Source organism: Macaca mulatta, chromosome 19 (genome assembly GCF_049350105.2).
Source record: "Macaca mulatta isolate MMU2019108-1 chromosome 19, T2T-MMU8v2.0, whole genome shotgun sequence".
In the NCBI taxonomy this organism is placed as follows: domain Eukaryota; kingdom Metazoa; phylum Chordata; class Mammalia; order Primates; family Cercopithecidae; genus Macaca; species Macaca mulatta.
In genome coordinates, this window is record NC_133424.1 from 16,317,500 (window position 1) to 16,338,832 (window position 21,333).

Sequence of the window (21,333 nt, forward strand, 5' to 3'; positions counted from 1 at the left end):
TGCAATATCGCATATTGTCTTTTGCAAAGAGCAGAGACTGACACGCAGCAGCTAAAGTACTAGCTGCCAGCCCCTTCCCTTCATTCCCTGTTTTTCAGGCTCCCTCAGAATCCATCTGTCCCCGTGTAAGGCCCATTTTCCTGTGATCCCTCCTCTGTCCCCCTCTAAGGCCTCATCTGACGTCCCATTTCCCAGATGGGAAGCCTGAGTCCAGGAGGGGCTCACTGCCCACAGTTAGAGCAAGGAGAGGCCAGAATAAGGACTCCACTCAGGGTCTCCTGGCTCGGCCCTCCCTGGCCCCATCTGCTCATGGCCCCTCTCAGCCTTACCTCCCATGCCCCATCTCTGTCCTATTCTGAGTCCAGCCTCCAGGTATTCTCCTCCAGCAGAGCTCTTTATCTCTGGAATCAGACCGGGTAATCCCCAGCACAGTTAGGTAGTTTGTTCCTGCTCCTGTCAGTCATGTCTCGACCCAGGCCCTGGGTTACCTGGAGGCAGGACTTGAACTCTTGCCAGGCTGTGAAGCCAGAGGCCAGGAGCTTCTGTCCCTGAATCTCCTAAGTCTGCACTGAGAAATGGTGCAGAGCGAACTCCTGGACCACACGTGGAGAGGAGCTCAGAAGATGATCTGGAACAAGGGTTGGCCTGGCCCTGCTCACCTGCTGCCTGAACTCTCAAGTTCATGCCTTTATCTGCCACACCCTTGGCCTTGGAAGGGCAGGGTGGTTGTCAACTTTGGGGCTCAGAGTCACCTTTGCACCTCAAGATCCCCTCTCACCCACCTGAGAGGTGCTGAGACCTGCAGAACCAGAGTCCATGCTGTGTCACCCTCAGCTGGATCCTCTGCACCCAGTTGGCCTGATGCCAGGTTTTGGTTGGCTGCCCAGGCACGGAAGACACACCCAGGCTATGGGGATTGGCTCGCCCAGCCCAGCCCAGCCTAACCCAGCCTCCCACAGCCTTCCCTACATCAGGGGCCAGACGTAAAGACCTCCTAGCAGGTGGGGAGAGGAGATTGTGTGGGACAAGCTGGTCCTGACAGAAGGTGCCAGGCTGGGGGTGGCAGGGCTGGAGGATCTTGGCCTGGGATGGGGAGAGGCACTGCCCAAGGCTGGGGTGGGTCCAGGCTACTGACCTGGGAAACGTGATTTCCTGGTAACCGGACCCCTGGCAACCTCCCAGTGATTCAGGCTGGGCCTTTCTGGATTCTAAACAGCCTCAATCTCTCCCTTTCTGTGTAACTGGAGGCCACTTGGCTGCTGGTTTCCATTGGGTGTTTCTGGACTTTAGATCTCAGCTCTTGTTTACCCGTCTCAGACCCTTCCCTGATCTGCCTCCAGCACTGCCCTTCCTTGCCCCTCTCCACTGTCCCTGGAACTTCCTGGGCCCTTCCCTGGGCCTCAGTGTCTCACCCTCCATCCCGTCTCCCCTTCAGGATGCTGATGCTGAGCCTGTCCTGGCTGGGCCTCGGGCCCGTGGCAGCATCCCCGTGGCTGCTCCAGCTGCTGGTTGGGGGCTCCTGGATCCTGGCCCGTGTCCTGGCCTGGACCTACACCTTCTATGACAGCTGCTGCCACCTCCAGTGTTTCCTGCGGTCCCCAAAATGGAACTGGCTTTGGGGACACCAGGGCCTGGTGAGTTTGGCAGCAGGACAGGTCTGGGATCTCAGGGTGGATGGAGTTTCTGAGGGGCAGGAAAGCGGTTCAGGGAGCTGGGTTTTGAGGGTGGCTGGGGTCTGGGAACACAGAGAAGAGAGGGAGATGGCTCACCCATTCCTCTGCTCACTCATTCCTCTCCTCACTCACTCATTCCTCTCCTCACTCACTCGTTCCTCTCCTCACTCACTCGTTCCTCTATCCACTCACTCATTCCTCTCCTCATTCACTGATTCCTCTCCTCACTCACTCACTCATTCCTCTCCTCACTCACTCATTCCTCTACCCACTCGCTCATTCCTCTCCTCACTCACTCATTCCTCTCCTCACTCACTCATTCCTCTCCTCACTCACTCATTCCTCTCCTCACTCACTCATTCCTCTCCTCATTCACTCATTCCTCTCCTCATTCACTGATTCCTCTCCTCATTCACTCATTCCTCTCCTCACTCACTCATTCCTCTCCTCATTCACTCATTCCTCTCCTCACTCACTCATTCCTCTCCTCACTCACTCATTCCTCTCCTCACTCACTCATTCCTCTCCTCACTCACTCATTCCTCTCCTCATTCACTCATTCCTCTCCTCATTCACTCATTCCTCTCCTCATTCACTGATTCCTCTCCTCATTCACTCATTCCTCTCCTCACTCACTCATTCCTCTCCTCATTCACTGATTCCTCTCCTCACTCACTCATTCCTCTCCTCACTCACACATTCCTCTCCTCACTCACTCATTCCTCTCCTCACTCACTCATTCCTCTCCTCACTCACTCATTCCTCTCCTCATTCACTCATTCCTCTCCTCATTCACTCATTCCTCTCCTCATTCACTCATTCCTCTCCTCATTCACTCATTCCTCTCCTCATTCACTCATTCCTCTCCTCACTCACTGATTCCTCTCCTCACTCACTCATTCCTCTCCTCACTCACTCATTCCTCTCCTCACTCACTCATTCCTCTCCTCATTCACTGATCCCTCTCCTCACTCACTCATTCCTCTCCTCACTCACTCATTCCTCTCCTCATTCACTGATCCCTCTCCTCACTCACTCATTCCTCTCCTCACTCACTCATTCCTCTCCTCACTCACTCATTCCTCTGCTGTACCACCCCAAGTCGTTCTCACTTCCCTTTCCTCCCACTCCAGCCTGCTTGGATCTTTTTCCTGCCTGTCTTCCCTGTGTTACTGCACCTCTCAGGGGCTCCTGTGGGCGTGGTATGGGTGCGCAGAGCAAAGATCTCCTGGCATTTGCGCCTTCTGTACTGCTGGACTTGAGGCCTCCTGAGCCCACTGTCCAGGGGCTGCTCCCTGCCTGGCCCATTTGCTTGTGTCTGTCCATCTCTGGGCTGCTGCTTTCCCACAGGAATTAGCTCTGAGCCCCTTTCCCTATGCAGCGGGGCCAGAAGAGAAGTGTGGGCAGTCTCCCGCTGCCTCTTTCCTGGAGATGCCTTCCTCCTATCTTGCTCTTCCTCACTAACATGTCCCAGTCAGCCTTGTTGCCTGCCTGAATAAAAGCTGGTCACTCCCTGCTCTTTTCAGAAGCTGCCCTTGACTCTGCAGACTTTGGCCTCTGACTTAGACCTGCTCTCCCATTTGAGGGACATGGCCTTTGTCTGCTCACTTGTAAATGGCATGATTGATGGGCGTGTCCACGGGCGCAGTGGAGGGTGCGGAGCCTGGCCTGTGGGAGGGGCTGACTGTGGACAGTTAGAGTCACTCCTGTGTCCCTGGAGGCTGCTGAGAATGGAAGGTCCCCAGTGTGGGAACAGCAGCAGCCCATGCGGACCAGCCGGGATGTGAGAGGGATGTGGGAACCAGCCACAGGGACACGTCCTGAGGCCATACTGCTGTCTACAAACCTCCTTCCGTGGGGACTTTTCCGTGTGGCCGTCCCCAGGTTGAAACCATTTCCAAGATGAGAAAATATATCCTCTTGAGCAGACAGCTTGCCTTCTCCCTTTGCCTTGGTATTTACCCTTGGATCTCTCTCTCTCTCTCTTTTTTTTTTTTTTTTTTTTTTTGAGATAGAGTCTCGCTCTGTTGCCCAGGCTGGAATGCAGTGGTGCTATCTAGGCTCACTGCAACCTCCACCTTCTGGGTTCAAGTGATTCTCCTGCTTCGGCCTGCTGAGTACCTGGGACGACAGGTGTCAGCCACCACACCTAGCTAATTTTTGTATTTTTAGTAGAGACAGGGTTTCACCATGTTGGCCAGGCAGGTCTCGAACTCCTGACCTCAGGTGATCGGCCCACCATGGCCTCCCAAAGTGCTGAGATTACAGGCACGAGCCACTGTGCCTGGCCATTATCTTTGGATCTTGGGGACAGTTCCAAGAAAGAAGGAGCAGGGATCAGTAGAGATTCTCTGCAGCTGTTCAGAATCCAGACACGCTGCTGAGGGCAGAGGCTGTACCACATCTGGAGGCTGCGGGGGGGGAACTTGCTGTGGCTCCTGGTGGGGAGTTGTGTTACTCAGGTTCTCTTTAGAAACTGAATTAACAGGATATCCTTCCTCTTATCTCTCATGCATATACTGAGACAGAGAGGGGGAGAGAGAGAGAGAGAGAGAGAGAGAGAGAGAGAGAGAGTTTATTATAGGAATTGGAAAATGTGATGATGGAGGCCAAGAAGTCCCATGATATAGCATCTGCAAGCCAGAAACCAGGGACACTGGTGGTGTAAATTCAGTCGGAGTCCCAAAAGGCCTGAGAACCTGGAGTTCTCATGTCCAAGGACAGGAGCGGATGGATGAGCCAGCTCCAGAAGAGAGCTCACATCCACCCTTTCCTCTGCCTCTTTGTTCTATCCGCACCATCAAAGGGTTGGATGACACCCACTCCCACTGGGGAGGTGGATCATCCTTCCTCAGTTTACCTATTCAAATGTGAATCTCTTCTGGAAATACACCGATGGACACATCCAGAAATAATGTTTTACCAGCATGTTTTATCTGGGCATCTCTTGGCTCAGTCACATGGAATTCATAGTTAATTCAGGACACCTAGAATTACCATCACAAGGGCTGACGGCCTCTGCCTTGCTTTCAGGTCACCCCCATGGAAGAGGGCATAAAGAAGTTCGTCCAGCTGGTGGCCACCCAAGGCTTTAAGTTGTGGCTGGGTCCTACCTTCCCCCTCCTCATTTTATGCAACCCTGACATCATCCGTTCTATCACCAGTGCCTCAGGTACCCATGCGGAGCTTGGGATGATGAGGGCTGCAAAATATCCGAGGCCTTCTATCCTCTCTTCCCCCAAGCTTCCATGTGGGCCCTGCAGGGTCCAGGCCCCTCTTCCTGCTTCTCTCTCAGCCATGTTCCTCTTTCCTTTGTGTATTCACCAACCCCCATGTCAGCATCTCCTCCGTCCACTGCCATCTGTCCCTGCCATTTTGTGCTGGGCACCACTGGGGGCCCAAGAAGCCTCAATTGAGAGCACTGTCCTCGAAGTAGCCCCCCATGCTTGAGGAAATGGATGCGGACAGAGACAGCTCAAACTTCGTGGAGTCAGGAATCGAGAGAAGGAGATGGATGCAACAACCCAGAGAACAAGGTCTTTGCTGGGGCAGGCTGGAAGGCTTCCTGGAGGAGGGGTTGCTGGAAAAATGAGTAAAAAGATTTTAAAGCAAGGGAAGGGTGATGCAGTGGACATCATTAGTATCCAGATCCCCCTACCAGACCTGGCATCAGCCTTGGCTGTCCCTAAGTTACTACACTAGGAGGATTCGAGGCTGGTGGAGAATCTGGGCTGCGATTTATATGATGTTCACCTCTGGTGAGTTTATTCCTTCTACCTTGTTCTGTCACTCATCCACCCTATTCATGGCTCTCCTGCTCCAGGCCCCAGGAATCTCCAGTAGGAGATCCCACCCCAGTCTGGGGCCCTTTCTTTCCCTTTGCTCATCCTGTTTTTGAACAGGCCAAGCCAAACAGGGGCAGGGGCAGCATCCCACAGAAACTATGGCTGTAACCTCAAGATGCTGAGTGACTCTGGGCAGGTCCTCAGCTCTCTCTGGCTGCTGAAGTCTCTTTTAATTGTGAGTGATGGAAACTGAAACTCATGTGGCCTACGCAAATAAAGAGAATCAGTGGGCCATAAAGTCTGGAGAGAGTGGTTTTCAGGCATAGTTGGATCCAGGTGTCAATCCACATCACTGGGAATCTGTCTCCTCTTGGTTTTACCATTCTCTGTGTCACTCTGCCTTTTCATATGGTATCAATGATGAGTCTCAGAAGCCCAATTCCTATCAGAAAGCCCACCTTTCTCCCAAGGGTCCGAGATAGCCTGTGTTTTCTACATTATATTTGATTGTATCTGGTGTATGCTTCCACCTGATCACATAGAGAAGTCATCATGTGTGGGGCTCAGCTGTGGCTGAGGACATTTGGGGCATGTCAGAGTCTTTTTGGTTCTTGTCTGAGATGTAGTGTGAGGTTGTCTTTTTATCCTGCTTCACATGTCTTGGCCATGTTTGGTGCTTGTCCAAGGTGTAGTACCCAGGGTCTCTTTGAGAACTGTGTGAGGTATTATTTGAGTCTTAGTAGAGTTAGGTCTTAGGGTAGATTTGAATTATGCCTGAAGAATAGGCTTGGTTACGCCTGGGCCATGTTTAGGACATTCATGGCATCATATTTAAAAGTTATCTGGACCCGTCATTGGAGTACACAGAGGTCACATTACACCATCTCAGGCTCATGGGAGAGCATGTTGTGTCATTTAGGGTTTGGCATGTGTATTTTGGCCATGTCACGAATGTTAAGACATATCAGGGCAATATCCCAGGTCCCAGATCCATTTCAGAAGATAGCAGAGAGTGCTGGGGACATACAGGGTGTCCTAGATCCCTGTAAATGCATTCTGTAGAGTGCTGAGCTATGCTCAGGTATTGCAGAACATGTTGGACCATGTAGGAGATATGTCATTGTGTGCTGGAGCATACTGTGTTATTGCTGTGCTGCTGCAGCCTGGTCTAGTCTCTCCTTCCTCCACCATCCTCCTTTCTTCCTCTACCCTTGGACTTCTTCCTGCTATGCTGGGTGGGAAAAGTGGAAGTACACACCCCTGGCTGGGAGCATTCCTCCATACTCAAAGTCTTTCTCTTACCCCTCTCCACGGCCCCTGAAGGCCCTCAATCATGTCAGCTGCTGTTGCACCCAAAAATATGATTTTCTATGGCTTCATGAAGACCTGGCTGGGTGAGTAATTGCAGGTGAGTGGGGTTGGGGATATCCTTTAGGGATAAGGGAGGGTGCTGCCCTCGACCACTCTTCTTGATTGCCCTGCTAGGGGATGGGCTCCTGCTGAGTGGTGGTGGCAAGTGGAGCCACCACCGTCGCATGCTGACTCCTGCCTTCCATTTCAACATCCTGAAGCCTTATATGAAGATTTTCAACAAGAGTGTGAACATCATGCACGTGAGTCCCTTGAACTCTGAGACCCAGCTGGAGCCTCAGGGCAGAGGGACTACAGGCATATCTGGTCTGGAATTTCGGTTGTGCTTTGGGGCCAATGCTCTTCCTTTCTGAGCCTTGGGTTCCCTATCTGTAAAACAGGGATAATGATCTCTACTTAAAAGGTGGTAAGATGACATAATGGAATCGTGTCCCTGGCACATGGTAGGTCTCAGAGGTGTGAGTTTCCATGTTTCTCTCACAGAAACCCTTCAAACTCAAGAGAGTAAAGGTGAAGTTTGTGTAGTCACAATTGCTGAGTACAAACCGCTTCAAAACTCATTGGTTTAGAGCAATAAGGGTTTATGATACCTAACAAGTGTGTGAGACAGGTGGCTGGTTCTTCTGCATGTGGATGGGATCACTCTTGGTACATGAGCAAGTCAGGTGGGTCAGGTGGGCAGCTTTGCTGATCCTGGCTCAGTTTATTCACGTGTTTGTTTGGAGCTTCACTAGCTTCAGGTTAATCTAGCATGGCCTCAGCTGTGACACCTGGACTTTTCTCCATGTGTTTCTCTGCCTCCAGGAGGCACCTGCTGTTCACATGGCATAGACTGGGTTCTGAGAGACTGTGAGGACACTACAATGTCTCTGGACATTCTCTCTGCAATGTTTCAAAGTTCAACCAGGCTTAGGTCTGCACAGACTCAAACGGACATAAAACAGGCTCCATGTCTTAATAGAAGTTGCTGGAAAATCATAGTGCAAAGTGTGAATACAGGCAGAAGTGAAGAATTGGGAGTCGGTATTTTGTGAAGTGCTTAGGATGTTTTACTTACTTGCAAGCTGATAAGCTAGCTTTGTTAATGCTTCATGGATTCTGCCAGGAGATACGAGAGTCCTGGGTCAGAGACCAATGACTATTTATTACTCATGGCATAGCAAGCAGTATGTTCTTGGTTTGCATCATTTCTCCAAACCACCCAAATCCCACGGGGTGCCACAGAGAGGTTTCAGTAGTTGCCTGCTCATGCAGTGCATTGCATGGGAGGAAAGGAGCACTAGGCTTAGGGAATCTGCTTTTATAGCAAGCAGAAGCTAGCCTGATTTTGGTCCAGGGGGAGCCATTGCCTTGTCTGCAAAACAACTCTGAGAAGTGGCCCAAGTAAGAAAAACAGGTCTGGCATTCTTGGCATACCCAGAGAGATGCTCAGATCTGATGGAGGAGTCCCTTTCACAACAGGGATGTGTGTGTGTGTGTGTGTGTAAATGTATATATATATAATTTATATAAATTATATAAATATATATGTGTGTATATATATATTTACGTTCTGGGATACATGTGCAGAACGTGCAGGTTTGTTACATAGGTATACATGTGCCATGGTAGGTTGCTGCACCCACCAACCCATCATCCAGGTTGTAAGCCCCGTATGCATTAGGCATTTCTCCTAATGCGCTCCCTGCCCTCGCCCCCAACCCCCTGACAGGCCCCAGTGTGTAAAGTTCCTCTCCCACAACAGGGATATTTTTGAAATGAATCTGTGGCAATGGAGATGAGTAAAACCAACGTTTACTGAGCACTCACCATGTGCCAGAAACAGTGCCATTTGCCAGCTCCAGGATACACTTTTTCTAATTTAATTTTAATAACTGTGTGAGGTTGTGGTTGGTTTTGCCCTATTGCAGGTGATAAAACTGGGGGCCAGAGAGATTAGGGAGCTCACCAAAATTGAAACAGATAGTAAGTGAGCTAGGAGTGGTGGAGCAGTGATTCCACCCTAGTTATCAGGCCCCATAGCATGTTGTCTTAATTGTTACTGAAGATTTGATCGATGGGACCTACAGGAGTGCAGGAAGTTGACCAAGAGCACACAGACCATAGGAGGCTGAGCTGGGACTTGAACCCAGGTCTCTCGACTCCCAGCCATGAGTCTTTATCTCCTAATAGTAACAGTTTCCGGTCCTATCCAAGCTGGTCCTTCCTGGGGATGGATGCCTGGGGCAGAGGACCAGGAGGATGATTGCAGGGGATCCATCTTGGTGTTTGGGTCTGGGAAGGCACTCACAGGAGGCAGTTCCCAGCTTCAACTCTGTTTTTACTCTGGCCAGGACAAGTGGCAGCGCCTGGCCTCGGAGAGCAGCGCCAGACTGGACATATTTGAGCACCTCAGCCTTATGACCTTGGACAGTCTGCAGAAATGCATCTTCAACTTTGAAAGCAATTGTCAGGAGTGAGTCCTTTCCTATGGCCTGAGAACTTGGGCCACGAACCCAAGGGAGTAGGTTGGAAAAGGATGACTGACTGGGGTAACCAGAAGTGTCTTTCTGAAGGCACTTTCTGTGTGTCATAGCTGGGCTTTGAAGGATGGGGAAGGGAAGAGAGAAAGTACAGTCCTTTCAAGTAGGTAGAAATATTTGAGTATAGGCAAGAAGACTAGGATGAGGCAAGCGTGTGCAGCAGACAGTAGAGATGAGTTTGTGGAAGTAGATAGGGGCTAGATACCAGGACACTGAAAATCAGGAAAAATGGCATGAACTTTATCAGGAGGTTCCCAGGAATCTTTTCAAGGGGGTTGGACCGATGACAGGTGCAGTCACAGATGAGCTTTGTGGAGGTCTGCCTGTCATGTGGACACGACACGGAGCTGACATTGGATGCAAGTCGGTTACGGTGGGGGCTGGGCCAGAAAGAGCTGGAAGACAGTGAGGTCTGAGTTTTGTGAACAGTTTTTGGAAGGGAAAGAGTCTAGGCTGGATACTGGGTGGCAGAGACAGGAGAGAAGCATGGTGTCCAAGCTATGCTCTGGGTACCTAGGTGCATGGAAGCAGCTCTCAGAGATGGGACGCCTGGAGAGAAGGGAGTCTGGGGAGTCAAGTCTCCTGGCTGTTTCCGGATACTCAATTTCCTGATGGGCAGTAACTTCTAGCTGCTGGTGAGAGGTGCTCCTGGGACTTTGCATATGTTAAGTTGTTACCTCCCTCATGCAGGAAGCCCAGTGAATATATTGCCGCCATCTTGGAGCTCAGTGCATTTGTAGAAAAAAGAAACCAGCAGATTCTCTTGCACACGGACTTCCTGTATCATCTCACTCCTGATGGGCAGCGCTTCTGCAGGTCCTGCCGCCTGGTACATGACTTCACAGATGCCGTCATCCAGGAGCGGCGCCGAACCCTCCGCACTCAGGGTATTGATGATTTCCTCAAGAACAAGGCAAAGTCCAAGACTTTGGACTTCATTGATGTGCTTCTGCTGAGCAAGGTGGGCTTCTCTGGGATGTGAATTCAAGTCACAGAGTGGAGATTTATGCCAATGTCAAATGAAAGAACTTGGACTTGATCCAGAGGGCAGTGGGAGCCATGGAACATGCTTGAAAAAGACAGGTCAGAGATAGGTTTGAGAGATGACTCTGTGGAATTCAGCTGGCAGGGGACCACTAAGTTTGAAATAGTGAGGAGCCTGAGATTTTACTTACATGTTAGTAAGTCAGTCTGACACATTTTTATGCATATCTATGTGTCTATGTCTATATCTATGATGACAGATGCACCAAACCCCTGGATCATAGCAGCCTGTTTTAATCATTCACAGCAATAGCAGCCACCAGAGTAGGATTGTAGAGCTGACCCTCCATTCCCATATTCCTCCTAGGGTAGCACAATGTTTTTACCTGTAAATACACCAGAATGCACTGCAGAGAGGGGGCCCCACATTATACATCTTGGAGCTTATATAGGATAGCTAGCACATCTGCCCCTTCTTCCTTCCATGGTGAGTGTGAGAATGGGAGAGAGAGGGGGTAGGGAGAGAGAGAGAGAGAGAGAGAGAGAGAGAGAGAGAGAGAGAATGTTTGCTTTGTTCTGGAGTAAAATCTACTCCTCTCCAGGGAGATGTCCATGCCCGTAAGTGCATGGTGTTATAGATTTATAACGTAGGTGGTGGTGTTATAGGTTTATAACCCAGATGCCTTCTGGAAAGATAAGAAGGATTCTCTGAGTTTACCACTCTAGAATGTGAGCAAATATCTTCAGAGCAATACTCAATTTCTAACTTCCAAGCCAAACTGCCATTGAAATATGCTGTAACCCAGGTTGCCAGTAATGTTTCACTCCAAAAGTCCTCATTATTCAGAGACAAGATAATATTCATAGGTCATTGACTCTTCCCAGCAGGGCCAAATAGGAGAATTCAGCGGGGAAGCATGTGGGTGGTAGTCTCTGATGGTGGTTACCAAGAGACATCTAGGAGTGCACGATGGGCTTGGTTTTCTGGAAGGAGGATGGATCTTCAGAAATTGTTTTAGGTTTGACTCAAGAGCCCCCAGAGCTGGTGTGATTTGGGGCAGGGGTATTGTCTTGCCTTCTCTCCAGGATGAAGACGGGAAGGAGTTGTCTGATGAGGACAAAAGAGCAGAAGCTGACACCTTCATGTTTGAGGGTGAGGGTCTCAGTGTGGGACTACAGTGGGGACAGGGGCCTCTCCATCCCAGCGACGTGGTGAGTGGACCCTGTGTCACTCCATTCTGCCCATCCTCCCCCTCCCTACGTTCTCCCGGAGAGCCTCAGTGTATGGGTGCTGTCCACCCTCTGGTGCTGAAGCAGCCCAGAAACCCAGTTTTGCTTGGCTGCCCCTCAGGCCATGTGGTCTCTCCTGGGTCCTATACCACCTCGCAAAGCATCCAGAATACCAGGAACGCTGCCGGCAAGAAGCGCGAGAGCTTCTGAAGGATCGTGAGTCTATTTTTTTTTAAATTTATTTATTATTATTATACATAAGTTCTAGGGTACATGTGCATAACGTGCAGGTTTGTTACATACGTATACTTGTACCATGTTGGTGTGCTGCACCCATCAACTCGTCAGCACCCATCAACTCGTCATTTACATCAGGTATAACTCCCAACGTGAGTCTATTGAGATTGAATGGTGAGCGCAGGTGCTGGCCTGTTCCTGATCTTTTCCCATTGGTCCTGCTCCTCAGGTGGGGGAGTGGGGGAGGAGTTGTTTTTTGTCAATTCTTCCATTATTGCTTAGTGGGAGTCAGTGCAAATCCCAGACGCAGGGCTTAATACCCAGCCTGACCAGCAGGGGATGGTTTGGAGACTTTTGGGCCAGAAAGACCTGGGCACTATAGACTCAAAGGTGAGTCAGATCAAGCCCTTGCCCCTGCAAGATTGCTCATGTGTGGGGTGATGCACCCGTGATCCGACAGTCCAGTCCAGAGTTGCACACTGAAATGAAAGCAGGTGCTGTTAACATTAGCCTCCCAACTGGCAGATGGAGGTACAGAGAGATCAATTCACTTTACCAAAGCCACACAGCCAGGGAGTGGATAAGCCAGGAATTGAACCTGAGTCTGTCTGATATGAGTCAGTGCTGTGAAGCAAGGAACTATCCAGACTACGCTACAAGTCTCCCCTTAATCATTAATCTGTGTTTACGAGACTGAAGAGAAACGAACAATTCACAGTGGTGATCAGCTGGTCTCTGTTTTAAGAAGAAGAAAAGCCCCTGGAGCATACAATTGAAGTGATGTCATGGGGTCTCCAAACCAAGCAATTAGTAAAATGTATCTGAACCTACCACCTCCAACCCCGCTCTAAGACTCTCAGTGCCCATCGCTCAAAGCCCCCAGGTATCTTTTCTGGCAGACACAACAGAGAAGAACATGGTTAGAGCCTTGATTGGTATTAAAGATCCCAGTGGGACAACTGTCTGCACAACTCGCCAAACTCCACTGCATAACAATCCCCAGGAAGCCAATTCTAAGTTTTATTAGTGAACAAGCCATGGGACTTTCACTGACACCTGGGGGCTCATTAAAAGTTGACACACAATTTCCATCTCCACTCCATTTTGTTTTTTTGCAAATGAAAGAGTCTCTAAGGATCAGCTACAGAGCTGCAGGGAGATTAGGTTTGAATGCATAGCTCAGGGATGAGGTGGAGACCAAAACACAGGCTCATCTCACTCTGGGGAAATGGTCCCAGAGAATTTTTCACTTAGCCTCACGTCCAAACTTAGGTGTCTGATTAGCAGCAAGAGATGTAGGTAGGCATTGGAAGTGGCTCTTTCTTCCCCAAGACACTAAGTCCCAGAGCTCCACGTAGCCAAATGTTACAGAAAGCACCACAGCATCTTGGCTGTCAGAACCAAAGCATGCAAAGCACTTGGTGCCAAGAGTGGCTCCTGTGAACATTTTGCGCTGCTGGAGGTGATGGAGGGGAAGGTCTCCAGATCTCCGAGGTGGGCCAGGTTTCCGCTTCCTCCATCCTAACACTTACCACACTCTCCTTATTATATAAATGACTTATTCATAGTTACTGTCTTTCTGTACTCAACATTCCCCACAAGAGGATAAGACCACACTGTATTTGCTCAACTTTGTGTCCTCACTGCCTGGCACCTAATAGATGCTCAGTAAATATTCACAGAGAAAACAAGCAAATGACTCTCTCATTGCAACCCCATTCCATGTCTGTGAGTTGCAAAACCCTTCCAAAATGTGGCTATTCTCTAGTTAACCTGAAATTCATTTTGTAGATGTGGCTGACATCATTTGAACCCACCTGCCCTTATGTGTACATCCCCTGTGTAGATGAGTGTCATCTCAGGTCTGATAGATTATGGGGAAAGGTCCACTGGATGCAAACCTCTGCCTGTCTTTTAGGCTCCATGAACCACTCCTCACTCCTTGCTGCCCAAGGTCCCTCTCCTATTGGCCTTCTGCTCCTTGGATGAAGAGTTATTTCCCCACCTTAAGTCCTTTGCACATGCCCTTCTCTCTGCTTGGGGCATAATCTTTCCTCTCCCTCTGCAGAATAACTCAGATGAAATGCTACCTCCTCTGTGAAGTCCTCTCCTATCAGCCTGCCCTGCTTTCTGAGGATTCATTTGTCTACTCCTGTAGCCACTGCCATCCCCTCCTTATGCTCCTCCTGCTCTTGTCTGACATTCAGTTATTCATCATCCACCTTCTCTCCTCCACTGTAAAGTCCACAAGAACAGGCACTAAGTCTGTAATGGCCATTGCAGTCTCCCCAGCTCCTGGCTCAGTGATGAGCTCCATTGCTCTGGATACATCTGTTAAATGGGTGGTAGCTGAGGTTGAAGTTCCTCTGAGCTGGAGATAGAGGTTACCTCATGCACAGTCTTTAGGGGTTGAGGCTGGTCAGTGTCACCATCTTAAGCAGCCAGTGTGGCTCTTTCTATTTCTCCGTGTCACCAAAGAGCAGATCAAGCATGAGGTTTCCTGTTTCTACTAATATTTATTTTCAGGCAGTGCTCATCTCAGATGGAGGAGACCTCTTGAGCAAGAAGTTGACCAAGGCATTGAAGAGCCCTTCAACCCAACTCAGCCTTCCAATCTTTAGTGAAAATGTTATCCTATGAATATTTATGACACACCTAAAATGTGCTAGAATGGTGACTGTGACTTGGATTCCACCTCTAAGAGCTTCAGGACAGAGAAGGGAGGCAGACCAGTGCATTAGTCATTCAGATACCACAAGATAAATGCAATGAAAATGCTGCAGACTGCAGACTCCTGCTTACAGCTCCTTTCCCTTCTCTGAAACTCACTGAGGTGAAAAGATCCAAAAAGGGAATTCATCTAGAATAAATTACCATTAATACTAAAGAGAAACTGCCTGGCTTGTTTCACTTAACGCAGTGTCTTCTAGGTTCATCCATGTTGTCATGAATGAGAGGATTTCCTTCTTTTTCAAGGCTGAGTAGTATTCCATGTGTGTTTATTACCTCATCCATTTATCCGTTGATGGACACTTAGGTTGATTCCATCCCTTAACTTTTGTGAATAGTGCTGTAGTGAACGTGGGAGTGAAGATGTTTCTTCAACATACTGATTTCATTTCCTTTGGGTATATACCATACCTAGAAGTAGGATTGCTGGATTATATGATAATTCCATTTTTAATTTTCTGAGGAACCTCTATACTGTTTTCTGTAATGGCTGTACTCATCTACATTCCCACGCACAGTTTACAAGAATTCCCTTTTCTTCACATTCTTGCCAACATTCTTTTTATCTTTCATGTTTTTGATGTTGGTCAAAGAACATGAAATTTCAGTTAGACAGGAAGACCATGAGATCTATTGTGCATGACTATAATTAATAACAATCTATTGTATATTTGAAAATTATTGAAAGTTGATTTTGAATATTGCCATCACAGAAAAGAATGATAAGTATGTGGGATAATGCATATGTTAACAGGCTTGAATAAACCATTCCACAGTGTATACAGATATCCAAACATCATGCCATACAGTATAAATATATACACATTTTGCCAATTAAAAAAATGAGTATCTGCCAGATTTCATGTATTTGGAATCAAATGGAAGTAACAGAGGAAATTGTCTCACAGTCCCTTACTCAAGGGCAGAATGCAGTGAAGGGAAGTAGATGGAGAAAATGTTTCTTTTTCTTTTCCTTCTTTCTTATTTTATTATTATTATTTTTTTATTTTTTGGAGATGGATTCTCACTCTGTCACCCAGGCTGGAGTGCAGTGATTTGATCCCAGTTCACTGCAACCTCCACCTCCCGGTTCAACTGATTCTCCCACCTCAGCCTCCCAAGTAGCTGGGATTACAGGCAGCCACCACCACTCCCAGCTAATTTTTGTATTTTTTGGAAAGAAGATGTTTCTTGAGGGAGGGATGGGTTCTGATCCACACCTCCTCACAGTTGTGAGCCCAGGTTCTGGTGCACAGGAAGGGCTGATGCACGTTTGGGGAATGCATTTTCTGAAACTCATATTTTTTTGGTCATCCCTGGGTGAAGCCCAGTGGAAGCATTCAGAAATGCAAGGGCCCTGCCTGGCAGAAAAGCTGAGTTGAGCCACAAGGTTGAAGGTCAAAGAGACTTTTTGCTTATTTGCCACTCACTGCTGGGCACATAGTAGGCGCTCAACGAATACTTGTGGGGTGAATGAAGGAATAACACGCACAGTTTAAGAAAAAAATGAAGGCTGGGTGCAGTGGCTCATGCCTGTTATCCCTACACTTTGGGAGGCCAAGACGGGCGGATCACCTGAGGTCAGGAGTTCGAGACCAGCCTGACCAATATGGAGAAACTCTGTCTCTACTAAAAATACAGAATTAGCCAGGTGTGGTGGCGCATGCCTGTAGTCCCAGCTACTCAGGAGGCTGAGGCAGGAGAATCGTTTGGATGCGGGAGGCGGAGGTTGGGGTGAGCTGAGATCATACCATTGCACTCCAACCCGGGCAACAAGAGCAGAACTCCATCTAAAAAAAAAAAAAAAATGAAATGGGGGAAGAGGAAGTGGCATTCACCCCGACCAAACACCTACTCTGGGACAAGATCCTTACACATAATGTGTCTGTTCCTGGAATAATCCAGCCCCATTTTACAAAACGGAAAATGAGATCCAGAGAGGCCAAGCCACTGGTCCAGAGTCACGGTGCCCCCACCAGGCAGGGCCGCAAGATGCAGCTGGAACTGTGACCTTGGTCCTCCCACCTCATCTCCTGGCTCACAACCCCCCTTGTTTCCTGTTAACCCAGCCTCCCGTCCTCATTTCTCTGGGCATCCAGAAGCAGCAACAAAACACTTGTCTCCTAGTCCTGGCTCCATCTCTCAGCTTAACATCTGTCCCTCTGATGTCCCTTCCCGGTTCGAGCTGTGCCAAAGAAATGTCTCAGGAGAAAATATCTGCAGGTCCAGCCCAATTTCTCCAAATTCTGGGTCTTCTGCTGTCCTGGGAGGCTGGGCTTGGAGGAAAGTGTTGGCCGGACCCTCAGTCCAGGCTGGCATCTGTCCCTGCCAAGCTCGAGGCCCCAGCCCCTTCCTGGCCTCTCCTTCCAGCCTACCCTCCTCCCCTTGGGCCCAGAGTAATGATTCTAAGATGCCTCCAACGCCCTTCACAGTCTGGCCCCAATATGACTTCTCCAGCTCCCCTATCCTGTTGTGGGCACTCAAGCTGATTCCTCGGGCTGGGATGCCCTGCTTGCCACTGTGTCTAGGGACCCTTCCTCATCCTTCAAGCTCAGTGCAAATGTCACCTTTCCCATTTTCTCACCTGCCTTATGGAGTATCATGGCATCATACACGCCCTTCATTCATTATTTTCTTCAATGTACATTTCTTGAATATTTACTAGATGCCAGGACTTTTCTAGGTGTTGGAAACACAGCACAGACCCAATAAGATGCTGTCCTTGCCCTCAGGATGTTACAGTTTAGCAAGAGACACAGAGTGGTAACCAGGCAGTGACCACACTGTGTGGTGGGGGAAGCTCAGATCCAGAGAGGCACGTGACTCAGCCCAGGGTGGTGGAGCCATGGGAGGCTTCCTGGGAGAGATGATGTGAGGCTTGAGATCACTCGATTGAGGCAGATGGGAGTGAGAAGTGAGGGAGGCACAGGAAAATGGCCGAGTGTAGTGGCTCACGCCTGTAATCCCAGCACGTTGGGAGGCTAAGGCGGGTGGATCACCTGAGGTCAGGAGTTCAAGACCAGCCTGGGCAACATGGCGAAAATCCCATCTCTACTAAAAAATACAACAACAATCAAAACTTGGCCTGGGATGGTGGCATGTGCCTGTAGTCCCAGCTAGTTGGGAGGCTGAGGCAGGAGAGTCATTTGAACCCAGGAGGCAGAGCTTGTAGCGAGATGTGATCACGCCACCACACTCCAGCCTGGGTGACAGAGAGAGACTCCATCTCAAAAAACAAAACAAAAAAAAGTTACAGGCCGGTACAGTGGCTCACGCTTGTAATCCCAGCACTTTGGGAGGTTGAGGTGGGCGGATCACCTGAGGTCAGGAGTTCGAGACCAGCCTGGCCAACATGGTGGAACCCCATCCTTACTGAAAATACAAAAATTACGCCAGTGTGGTGGCGCATGCCTGTAGTCCCAGCTACTCGGGAGGTTGAGGTAAGAGAATTGCTTGAACCTAGGAGGTGGAGGTTGCAGTGAGCTGAGATCATGCCACTGCACTCCAGCCTGGGCAATAGAGAGAGACTCAGTCTCAAAAAAAAATTAAAAATTAAAAATTTTAAAAAGAGAAAATGGGGTGAGCTAGAGCCCCACATACTGAAAATGCTCCCATCTCATTTTGGCCCAGAGATTTAAATGTTAGACCTAAAACCATAAAAACCCTGAAAGAAAACCTAGGCAATACCATTAAGGACATAGGCATGGACAAGGACTTCATGTCTAAAACACCAAAAGCAATGGCAACAAAAGCCAAAATTGACAAATGAGATCTAATTAAACTAAAGAGCTTCTGCACAGCAAAAGAAACTACCCTCAGAGTGAACAGTCAACCTACAGAATGGGAGAAAATTTTTGCAATCTACTCATCTGACAAAGGGCTAATATCCAGAACCTACAAAGAACTCAAACAAATTTACAAGAAAAAACAACCCCATCAAAAAGTGGGCAAAGGATATGAACAGACACTTCTCAAAAGAAGACATTTATGCAGCCAAAAGACACATGAAAAAATGCTCATCATCACTCACCATCAGAGAAATGCAAATCAAAACCACAATGAGATACCATCTCACACACACCAGTTAGAATGGCAATCATTAAAAAGTCAGGAAACAATAGGTGCTGGAGAGGATGTGGAGAAATAGGAACACTTTTACACTGTTGGTGGGACTGTAAACTAGTTCAACCATTGTGGAAGACAGTGTGGCGATTCCTCAAGGATCTAGAGGGAAATTGCTGGGTCAAATGGTATTTCTATGTTTATTTTTTTAGGAACGTCCAAGCTGTTTCCTAAAGTCTGTGTATCATTTTACATTCCCACTAGCAATGCTGCAGGGGTCTAGATCCCCGCAACCTCACCAATACTTGTTACTGTCTTTTTTATTATAGCCATCTTCGTGGTTGTGAAGTGGTATCTCACTGTGGTTTTGATTTGTATTTCCTTAGTGAGTAAGGATGTTGACCATCTCACCGTGTGCTTGTTGGCCATTTAGAGATCTTCTTGGAGAAATAGCTCTTGAGATACTCCACCCATTTTCCAACTGGGTTGTTTGTATTTTTGTTGTTAAGTTTTAAGAAAACTACATTTTTAGTTAAGACTCTTTTATCTGATTTGTGATTTTCAGTTATTTCCTCACAGTTTGTGGGTTGTGTTTTCATGGTCTTTTCGGTGTCCTTCTATAGCACAATAGATTTACATTTTGATAACATCAATGTACATATTGTTTTCTTTTGTTGCTTGTGCTTTTGGTGTCACATCTTAAAAAGCATTGTATTGCTTTATCTAAGGTCATGAACATCTACGTTACCTCATAAGAGTTTTGTAGTTTTAGCTCTTACATTTGGGTTTTTGATATATTTTGAGTGTCAAACTTTGTGTGTGGTGTGAGGTAGGGGCCTAATCTTAGTTTTGACTGGGTTCAGTGTGGTTGAACGAATCCTGTCTGTGAACTTCCATCAGTGACCTATGTCTGTGATTATATAAGTTTATAAGGAAGAGGAAATCATCACACACACACACACACACACACACACAGCCCTAGGCAGATACATCATTCAGACTGAATTATTAGTAAACAGATGCTTCATTCCCAGCTATTAGGTTGCTTCCCATGCTGCTGCACAGCAATAGTAAAATAATAATAGTAGCCACTGTATGAGTGTCTACTACATGTTGAGCTGTATACTATGTTCAGTACCCTTCATAGATCATCTCTTCACTTCTAAAACTGTGTAACAGGTAAAAAGACAAGTGTGCCAGCAAAAATTGCTTATTATTTATAATTTCTCAATGGCTTTGAGGAGATTGAGCTCTAGAAAAAGATTTCTCTATGCAAGCTGTGGAAAGTGGGCATGGTGGCTCATGCCTGCAATCTTAGCTATTTGGGTGGCTTAGGTGGAAGGATACCTTGAGTTCAGGAGTTTGAGACCAGCCTTGGCAACACAGGGAAACACCAATTCTACAAAAAAAAAATTAGCTGGGCAGGCTTGCACTAGCCTCTAGTCCCACTTACTCAGGAGGCTGAGGTGGGAGGATTACTTGAGCCCAAGAGATTGAGGCTGCAGTGAGCTGTGATAACATCACTGCAATCCAGCCTCGGTGACAGAGTGAGATCCTGTCTCAGAAAAAAAAAAAAAAAGACTGCCTCAAGCCTAGTTTGCTGTATACTACTTGTACTTGGTGACAAGTTGGACTGTGCACCTAATTTTATGACTTTGTGAACAGAACATGCCTACTCCAGGATAAGCATATTGGGTTGTGTCCTTAATGGGGCTCAGTAGTGAGTGAAGACTTATTGTCCCAGGAAAGAATAGTGATTTCTCACTCTAATATATTAAACGTTTCCACTCTGGATCTCCCATTGAGCCCTGCAAGGTTTTACACAACATCTTCATCTTCCAGTTGCTCAGAGCACCACTGGGTCTGTTGGATTTTGAGAAATAAAAATAAAATCCTAAGGCCTCCAACCAAGTGAACAGACACCCTCTTGAACGTAGGAACCCCAGAGAAATCTTAAAAATCAAGTTCCCAGCTATGATGGAAGGAGAGGTCGGCTATCCCTCAGTATGTCCCTTACATATTAATCTTTAACCAGAATTATCTCCATCCCTATCTCCTTTGAGACTGGAATCTTCCCATCCTTTGCACGAGCTAAAGTCTCCCTGGGCAGAGAGGCAGTAGTGAGCCCTGTGTGCTGGAGGAAGAGGTGGAGGCTGCAGGTTCCTGAACGCCCCCTGAGGCTCCTCCTGGCCTCTCCAGACCTAGAGGACAGCCCTTCCAGGGTGGTTTCCTGGAGAGGCCCATGGGAATGACCTGCTGGGAAGGCCACTGCAGGAATAAAGCTCACAGCACCAGTTCAAGGAGGCCCTGGGTCTGGCTCCTACACTTGCCTACAGGTGACCTGTGAAAACACTTAAAAGCATGTTTTTTGTGCCTTTTTCTTATAGCCACTTCACTGAAGGCAGCCCCAGGTGGAGGGAGACCAAGAAAAGGAGGGTATAAGGGCAAAGTCAGAGAGTTGTGGATGCAGCTGCCCAGCCTAGAGTTGGGGAGCAGAACTGGGGAGATGGGGAAAAGAGAGAGATCTCAGCCTTAGGTACTGCATGGGGCCTTCTTTGTTTGCCCACTCAAGATGCCTGGTTGTTTAGTGAGCCCAGGTACCCATATCACTTCTCAACTGGACATGATTCTGGTCCCCAGGGGACAGTTGGTCATGCCTGGAGACAGTTTGGTTGTCAGGACTTGTGTATGGGGCTTGGGGGGATTTTCCTACTAGCATCTAAGGGATTGAGGCCAAGC

At 48.2% G+C, this 21,333-nt stretch overlaps 1 protein-coding gene across 1 annotated transcript; it reads left to right on the plus strand.

Annotated features, from left to right (window-relative positions):
• The first annotated feature begins 844 nt into the window (after nucleotides 1–844).
• Nucleotides 845–14,689, plus strand: LOC719292 (cytochrome P450 4F11-like). The gene is made up of 10 exons (XM_077978209.1): nucleotides 845–983; nucleotides 1,436–1,634; nucleotides 4,707–4,845; nucleotides 6,799–6,852; nucleotides 6,944–7,071; nucleotides 9,163–9,284; nucleotides 10,042–10,312; nucleotides 11,422–11,500; nucleotides 11,650–11,781; nucleotides 14,329–14,689. The coding sequence occupies exons 1-10, from the start codon at nucleotides 862–864 to the stop codon at nucleotides 14,421–14,423; spliced, it is 1,341 nt and encodes a 446-aa protein (XP_077834335.1). The 5' UTR covers nucleotides 845–861; the 3' UTR covers nucleotides 14,424–14,689.
• The last annotated feature ends 6,644 nt before the right edge of the window (nucleotides 14,690–21,333 follow it).